The sequence below is a fragment of the Anguilla rostrata genome, chromosome 7, assembly GCF_018555375.3.
Source record: "Anguilla rostrata isolate EN2019 chromosome 7, ASM1855537v3, whole genome shotgun sequence".
NCBI classification, from domain to species: domain Eukaryota; kingdom Metazoa; phylum Chordata; class Actinopteri; order Anguilliformes; family Anguillidae; genus Anguilla; species Anguilla rostrata.
Genome location: NC_057939.1, coordinates 56,313,155 through 56,321,329, shown reverse-complemented (window position 1 = coordinate 56,321,329; position 8,175 = coordinate 56,313,155). Strand labels below are relative to the sequence as shown.

General features: G+C 52.8%; 1 protein-coding gene across 1 annotated transcript; it reads right to left on the bottom strand.

The window, feature by feature from the left end:
- Positions 1 to 1,174: 1,174 nt before the first annotated feature.
- LOC135258664 (reelin domain-containing protein 1-like) lies at positions 1,175 to 7,802 on the bottom strand. The gene is made up of 7 exons (XM_064342107.1): positions 7,601 to 7,802; positions 6,766 to 6,988; positions 5,392 to 5,543; positions 3,492 to 3,651; positions 3,129 to 3,182; positions 2,140 to 2,218; positions 1,175 to 1,750 (listed from the first exon to the last, which is right to left on the bottom strand). Exons 1-7 carry the CDS (start codon positions 7,800 to 7,802, stop codon positions 1,175 to 1,177), a joined length of 1,446 nt encoding a protein of 481 aa, XP_064198177.1.
- Positions 7,803 to 8,175: the final 373 nt, after the last annotated feature.

Sequence of the window (8,175 nt, the reverse complement as noted above, 5' to 3'; positions counted from 1 at the left end):
GGTGATTAATATTTCATAATGTTTGAAAAAACCCAAATTTTCCCGAATAGTATGGATTACAGAGGTAAGACTGGGTTTTTGGTGTGAAGTGAAGACCCCAGTCATGTTGTGGTAGAGCATCTAGGAAGAGATCATTACAACACACTTCAGTGCTTCAAGTCATTGATGACACAGATCAGTAGGTGAGTCTCCTTGTCTGTGTGTGTATGCTAGTGTGTGTATATGTGTGTGTTTTAGCGTGTGTTAGTGTGTGTGTGTATGTGTTAGCATGTGTATGTGCGTGTGTTAGCGTGCGTGCATGCGTGTGTTAGCGTGTGTGTTAGTGTGCGTATGTGCATGTGTTAGCGTGTGTGTTAGTGTGTGTGTTAGCGTGTGTTAGTGCGTGTGTGTATGTGCTAGCGTGAGTGCATGCATGTGTTAGCGTGTGTGTTAGTGTGTGTCTATGCGTGTGTTAGCATATGTTTTAGTGTGTGTTAGTGTGTGTATATGCATGTGTGTTAGTGTGTGTATGTGCGTGTGTTAGCGTGTGTGTTAGTGTGTGTATATGTGTGTGTTAGCGTGTGTTTTAGTGTGTGTATATGCATGTGTGAGCGTGTGTATATGCGTGTGTTAGCGTGTGTATATGTGTGTGTTAGCGTGTGTGTTAGTGTGTGTATATGTGTGTGTTAGCGTGTGTATATGCGTGTGTTAGCATGTATGTTAGTGTGTGTATATGTATGTGTAAGTGTGTGTATGTGCGTGTGTTAGCGTGTATGTTAGCATGTGTTAGCATGTGTGTTAGTGTGTGTATATGCGTGTGTTAGCGTGTGTGTTAGTGTGTGTATATGTGTGTGTTTGCGTGTGTTAGCGTGTGTGTTAGCATGTGTATATGTGTGTGTTAGTGTGTGTATATGCGTGTGTTAGCATGTGTGTTAGTGTGTGTATATGTATGTGTTAGCGTGTGTATATGCGTGTGTTAGCATGTGTGTTAGTGTGTGTATATGTATTTGTTAGCGTGTGTATATGCTTGTGTTAGTGTGTGTATGTGCGTGTGTTAGCGTATCTGTTAGCATGTGTTAGCATGTGTGTTAGTGTGTGTATATGTATTTGTTAGCGTGTGTATGTGCGTGTGTTAGCGTGTATGTTAGCATGTGTTAGCGTATGTGTTAGCATGTGTTAGCACGCTCCCGCGCGCTCAGTTCCCCGGCGGGGTCATCACGTTGTACTCGGCCTGCAGCAGGACGAAGCTGTCCTGCCGGATCTTGCGGATCTGCACCAGCTCGCCGCTGTCCTGCAGGTGGATCACGTTGCCATGGCGCTCGCTCAGGGACACGGCGGTGCGCTTCAGGCAGTACTGGCTGTGCAGGTACCGCAGGCCCACCGCCAGCACCATGCCCAGCCCGGACGCACAGCCCAGCAGCACGCCCAGCTCCAGCGCGGTCCTGTGGGACACGCCCCCCGCTGGCCCCGCCCCCTTCCCCCCGGCCCCGCCCTCCCCGGCCAGCCCCGCGTCTCCGCCCCGGGACAGGTTCCGCGCGACCACGCCCTTCTGCAGCACCCGTGACCCGAGGGCCGGGGTCGGCGGGGGGGTCGTCCCGTGGGGCTGGGCGCGGGGCGTCGCCGGGTCCAGTTGAGAGCGGCGAGGGGCGGGGGAGGGCTCCAGGTGAGGAGAGGAGGGGGCGGGCTCAGTCTGTGGGCCTGGGGCCGTCAGGGGGCTCTGCTGGGGGGTCTCCACACGGGGGGGGTCCCCGGGGCCTGGTGGGACTGAGATCTGTGGAAACACATTTTCACCCGTGGGAAGGGGGTTAGGGTTAGAGTTAGAGTCGGAGTGTAGCACAGTGGGTAAGGAACTGGGCTTGTAACCGAAAGGTCGCAGGTTCGATTCCCGGGTAAGGACACTGCCGTTGTACCCTTGAGCAAGGTACTTAACCTGCATTGCTTCATTATATATCCAGCTGTATAAATGGATACAATGTAAAATGCTATGTAAAAAAGTTGTGTAAGTCGCTCTGGATAAGAGCGTCTGCTAAATGCCTCTAATGTAATGTAAAAGAGTCTACCCTGAGGAGGGGGGGGAGTGGACACCAGGTGCTCAGTAGTGTTTGGATAAAGAGAGGCCCAGGTGGCAGGTGTGGAATGTTTTTGTTCTTCTGTTTGTACAGAAGCCTGGAGAGGTTGAGAGCTTTGAGTAGAGGCATGCAGAACAACAGGCATCTCCCTCAGGGAGGGGTCGGGGGGGCTGGGAGGGGTCAGATGTGATGAGCTCATGACACAGCCAGAGGGCCTAGACCAGACCAGCAGCAAATAAACCTGGCCTGGGCATGATCTGCTGAAAGCCAAAGGGACACTGGGCCACTAGAGGGCGCCCAACGGCAGAACCCACTGTTCTAATCAAAATGGCGGCTCCTGGCCATGCAGGGAGAGAGATGGAGTCTGGAGCCCTGAATCACGGCCGTCTGAAGAGGGACGCCTGAGGGGCAGCTTCAGGGACACCCAAAACCCCTCGCTGATTAACTGCAGTGAAGAGCAGCTTGTGATTCATAAAGCACACGGTCTGGGAGCTGCAAACAGAGGTGAGCAGCTTTCACTCCCCAGCCTGGGGGGGGGGTGGGGGCGCACGGGGGCGCGGGGGCACGGGGGGGGGTAAATGATGTATATGACTGTGATATGCTGCGTCAGGAGAAATCATATTAGACACTGTGTGAGGCCCCGAGTATTGATTTGTCATTCAGTGACTAAAGCCAGGAGCTCTAAGCTACGGTGGGCAATGTTCCTTCAGCCACACAGCTGCTCTTATTCAGATGTGTTCAGCACTGGCATTCTCCCCACCACACACACACACACACACACACACACACACACACACTTTATTGCGCTGCATGAAAAAATGACATTCTGTGCATACACTTTCAATGAAAAAGATCATATATAGTTATGCATTTAAAAAGATAAAAACTGTGTGATGTTTATCGTGTGATGTATCATTATTTCCCATTTGTCTAATTTGGCATGTGTGTGCTTCTACACATCCCTGCTGATCAGTGATAATAAAACAACTTTCAAAGGCGTAAAAATGAATTTTACACAGCAGGGTGTCAGTGGGCACTCATAGCACAGGCTTACTGAAGCGCGTTAGGGGAAGCACTTACCTGTGCTCCCTGTGCTGCCTGTGCTCCCTGTGCTGCCTGTGCTCTCTGTGCACCCTGTGCACAGTGCAGACATGGCTGAGCTGCAGCGCTGGGCCTTGGGCTCTTAGCTCTGGAACACACCGGAAAGCAGCTGAAGCACCAGCAGGTAGAGAGTCCTCGTGTCAGAGCTGTTAGAAAAAGCCTTTCAACATCAGCAGCGGCTGATTGGTCACCACCTAAGTCAGCAGCTGCTGATTGGTCAGCTCCCAGTATATCCAAACTTTCCCAGAGTTAGATTAATAGAGAGAGCCATAACCCATGATACCCCTCCTCCGCAGTGCAGACACGGCTGAGCTTCACTGCAGAAGCTGATGAAGGGCTTACCTGGTTCGGGCGTGGTCCAGGTGCAGAGTAAAGTTCCCCGGGCCTGTGGGCGGGGCTGGGGTCGCGGGACCCCCCCTGGAGACCGTGGGGAGGGTGGGACTGAGGCTGGGGTTCCCCTCTCCCTGCTGGCCTGTGCTGTTGAGGCTCTCTCTGGTCTCCGCTGTGGAGAATGAGAGCCCGTGAGATTACAGCTGATTCGCCGTGAGGACCAGGGTCTTACAGCCCTGGACCCTGAAAATGAGGCTCTGCTCATCTCAATGTGATAGAAATCTTCCTCTTTGGTCTTATGTGACTGCATTATGGTGATACGATTCATATTTGATCATCCTGACCCTTTAAAAGTTACTGAAGACTTGAAGCACTGTTCTGTGAGGACTCAGCTGTTGGTTGTGAATAGCTGTCAGTCCAGTCTGATATCCAGTCTCCAGATCTTTAATGTTTTCCATCGCATCAGGAAACCAAATGTAGCTCAGCCACCTCAGATAAAAAGATCTGGATTAGGCTGAATTAGATTTTACCGCTCTAATTACAATGCCCAGAATTCGCACTAGAGGGTGCACTGCATAGCTTTCTTAACTGATTTTAGGCTGGATCAGGGAAATGGCTTCACACCAGTGCAGGCTGCAGTTTCCTTACTGAATCCTGCTGTGAGTTTTACCTCCACACGACGAGGCTGCCATCTTAGTCATGCTGAACAGGCTCAGCTGCACTGAAAAACTTCAAACCGATATCCAATCAGTTGTACCCATGGCACTGTTAATTACTGTACCATAAATACCGTGTTGCATGAACTTTATTACTTACCATAATATCCATGTTGGACACTTCCTCATTTTTTACCAAAGTCAGTTTGTGAACTCCTTCATTACTTACAAGAACGCCTGTTTGGACACTTTTCATTACTTTACCATAGAATACCCCGTGTTTGCGTGACACTTCCTTTCATTACTTTACCATAGAATACCCCGTGTTTGCGTGGTGCATTTTAGCTGTGGAACAAAGTCAGAGAAGCCGCAGATATAAAAGATAGTCACTTTTTATCCCGAGTCAGCATTTTCACACAGGATCTTTATAATATTGCTCCTTAGCAATGAGCACATCTGGCAGAGAGAGAAGGCCATCACTCATCAAACAAACTCTAATGGGTCAGCGCAGTCAGTGTGTGATGTAATGGCGTGTGATTTATCATAATGGCATCATCCTTGCGTGTGGAATAATGAAATATAAACATGTTGGGCCGACTGAAGGACAGCCTGTCTGCGGTGTGAGTGACAGGTGGCGTAAGGGGCGGGTCGCAGCTGTCTCCTTTAATTGAGTGGGCGCTTTTTTCCTTTTTATTGGAATCTTGTCTTCATCTGAAAGGCAGTCCCGTCCTCACGTCCCCTCGGCTCACCCCGCCGTGCGGCTTAAATCCGTCAGAGAGCGGGAGCGCCCAGCTCTCCTAATGAGCTGCCCTGCAGCTGCCCTATCAGCGCATGCTTACTGCCCCCCGGTCCAGCTGCCCTATCTGCGCATGCTTACTGCCCCCCGGTCCAGCTGCCCTATCAGAGCATGCTTACTGCCCCCCCCAGTCCCTACAGTCCTCCCGTCCACTCTATCGCATGCTTACTGCCCCTCCAGCTGCCCTCCCTCACCCCCCGGTCCAGCTGCCCTATCAGAGCATGCTTACTGCCCCCCCCCGTCCAGCTGCCCTATCAGAGCATGCTTACTGCCGCCCTCCCTCTCTCCCCCCCCCCCCCCCCCCCCGGTCCAGCTGCCCTATCAGAGCATGCTTATTGCCCCCCCCTCCCACACCGGTCCAGTGCAGGGGGCTGGGTCTGCAGCTGCCCCGTCTGTGTTACCCTGGTGTCCCGGGATCCCGGTTTGGAGAGGGATCCCCGTTCCCCCATCTCCCCCGTACCTGCGCCTGTCTGGTTCGCTGGCTCCGCCCACAGTCCAGGCAGGGCTCTGACTCCTCCCACCTCGTCTCCGATCGAGTTCTCTGTCCCATCATGCACCACATCGGACTCAATCCGCGCCCAGTACACAAAGTATGACTGCACCACCGTAATGCTGGAGGGGAGAGGGGGCAGAGACCGGGGTGGAAATGGTTAGGGTTAGGGTTGGGTGTTTAGATTGCCACGCCCCCCACCACAGCCACATCTCTGGACAAAAGTAGCACTGATGCCCATGCCTGCATCAAAAGCCCCCAGTCACCCCCAGTCCCCCAGTCACCCTTGCACTGAGTAAACCTGTGAGTGATCTTTGAGTTCTCTCATAAATAACACCCCACCTGCTGTCTGCAGGGAAACTCTGAGTCTGACTGTTTACACATCCCAGACTTGCTTAGCCCGTCGTGTTATTATACTGCTGGTCATACGTCTGATACATTTGAGCTTTTATGTCACAGCCAAGGCTCTGCATGTGCTGCAAGGACATTTCTAAAGGTCTCACAAGATGGCTGTGGTTTTGTAAGTATAAATATAAAAGTCCACTCAGTCTAAAATGTGTCATTGCAGAGAGTCGTTGGGTCACAATGCTTTTCCTCCTGTGAGTTTCTGCCCTGGCCAATCACAGCGCAGCACCCAGACTGCATCAATCACTTTAGCACAAAACGCACGTCCGATACCTGCATCTTTAATAACATATTCATCCCGCTCCTCTGCATCCCATAAAGATTACTATCCCTTTGATTTACAGACACATTTGGGAAATAGGAAAAGGGGAATGGCCATGCTAGCAGTAAATTTACAAGCTCAACCTCTTTACTGATCCTCCAGTTAAAATGCACAGAGGTTGAGGTGAAGGTAGTGATAAGCACTGAGACACAGGCCTGTGCTAACAGAACAGAGTGTGCTCAGTGCAGCACATCTGTGCTAACAGAACAGCGCTGCTGAGCGTAGTGTGTGTGTCTCAGCGCTGTGCGTAGCGTGTAGTGTGTGTGTCTCAGCGCTGTGCGTAGCGTGTAGTGTGTGTGTCTCAGCGCTATGCGTAGCATGTAGTGTGTGTGTCTCAGCGCTGTGCGTAGCGTGTAGTGTGTGTGTCTCAGCGCTGTGCGTAGCGTGTAGTGTGTGTGTCTCAGCGCTGTGCGTAGCGTGTAGTGTGTGTGTCTCAGCGCTGTGCGTAGCGTGTAGTGTGTGTGTCTCAGCGCTGTGCGTAGCGTGTAGTGTGTGTGTCTCAGCGCTGTGCGTAGCGTGTAGTGTGTGTGTCTCAGCGCTGTGCGTAGCGTGTAGTGTGTGTGTCTCAGCGCTGTGCGTAGCGTGTAGTGTGTGTGTCTCAGCGCTGGGGCTCTTACAGGAAGCGCACGTCTCCCAGGGGCGTGTCCGGGGCCCTCCAGACGAAGGACAGGTTCCTCTTGAGCAGTTTGTCGGAGTGCGTGACGGTGTCCCCGGCGTCCACGCAGCCGAGCGTGCGAGAGCCGGGCGGGACCAGGACGAAGGAGCCGACCACGCGGTCATCGCGCACAGACCGCGCCTGCAGCAGGAAGCCCATGAAGTCTCTGCTGCTCCTCACCGCCACTGCGGAGACAGGAAGCAGACGTTACCGCATACGCCTTCTGCGGAGACAGGAAGCATGCTGCTATGCTGGACAAGCACCACAGGGAGGCAGAAGCTGGACTACGCATTCCTCCGCATGTGAGGCTTGTGGTTGGTTTGCTGAGGTGCATCTTGTGGACCGCACTTTCCTCTGCATGCGTGCAGCAGCGTACAGAGGTTAGGCTCAGATATGAGTTTCTCTGTGGTGGACTACGATTCCCAGCAGCAGTGCAGGGGTCAGGGTTAGGGTTAGGGTTAGATTTGAGTTTCTCTGTGGTGGACTGCATTTCCCAGCAGCAGTGCAGGGGTCAGGGTCAGATCTGAGTTTCTCTGTGGTGGACTGCGTTTCCCAGCAGCAGTGCAGGGGTCAGGGTCAGATTCGAGTTTCTCTGTGGTGGACTACGATTCCCAGCAGCAGTGCAGGGGTCAGGGTTAGGGTTAGGGTTAGATTTGAGTTTCTCTGTGGTGGACTGCGTTTCCCAGCAGCAGTGCAGGGGTCAGGGTTAGGGTTAGGGTTAGATTTGGTTGCATGTGGTGACTGCATTCCCAGCAGCAGTGCAGGGGTGGGTCGGTTGATGGTCAGATCGGAGGCACTGCAGCGGTCCGGCGGAGGCGCGGGGGTGTCAGGGCGACGGCGTGCCGGGTCCTGGGGTGGGCCCGGAGTGACGCCCATGGAGACGCAGGAGGAGGGCTTAGCTCCCTGGGAGAAGGCCCAGGCAGGGAGCAGCGGGCTGAGGGAGGTCAGCACGCACAGGAGGAGCAGCTCAGAGGAGCTCTTCATCACCTGCAAGCCCATGGACATTCACACACACACACACATACACACATATGGTCACACACACACACACACACAGACATTTACACACACACACACACACACACAGACATTCACACACGCACACACACACACACACATGGTCATACACACACACACACACACACACGTGCACGGTCATACACACACACACACACACACATGCAGAAATGCATGTCCATGTGCACAGGCAAACAAATAATAATTAGTGTGTGCATAAGCATGTATATAAACAGATATACACATAAATGCACATTCATATGTGCTCACATGCAAAGCGAGGTCACAGTTCTCCAGTGAGTCACATGTTTATTTCAGGAGGGTTCCCGTGGAAACCTGCCTTGTGCTCCCGGGG

What these genes read in the sequence shown, in the direction of transcription:
- LOC135258664 (XM_064342107.1), bottom strand. Translation starts at nt 7,802, where the DNA reads ATGGGCTTGCAGGTGATGAAGAGCTCCTCTGAGCTGCTCCTCCTGTGC. An exon ending in CTGGGAGACGTGCGCTTCCT is followed by an intron (nt 5,544 to 6,765) that starts GTAAGAGCCCCA and finishes TCTCCCCTCCAG; the next exon opens with CATTACGGTGGTGCAGTCAT. An exon ending in AGGCAGCACAGGGAGCACAG is followed by an intron (nt 2,219 to 3,128) that starts GTAAGTGCTTCC and finishes GACCCCTCCCAG; the next exon opens with CCCCCCCGACCCCTCCCTGA.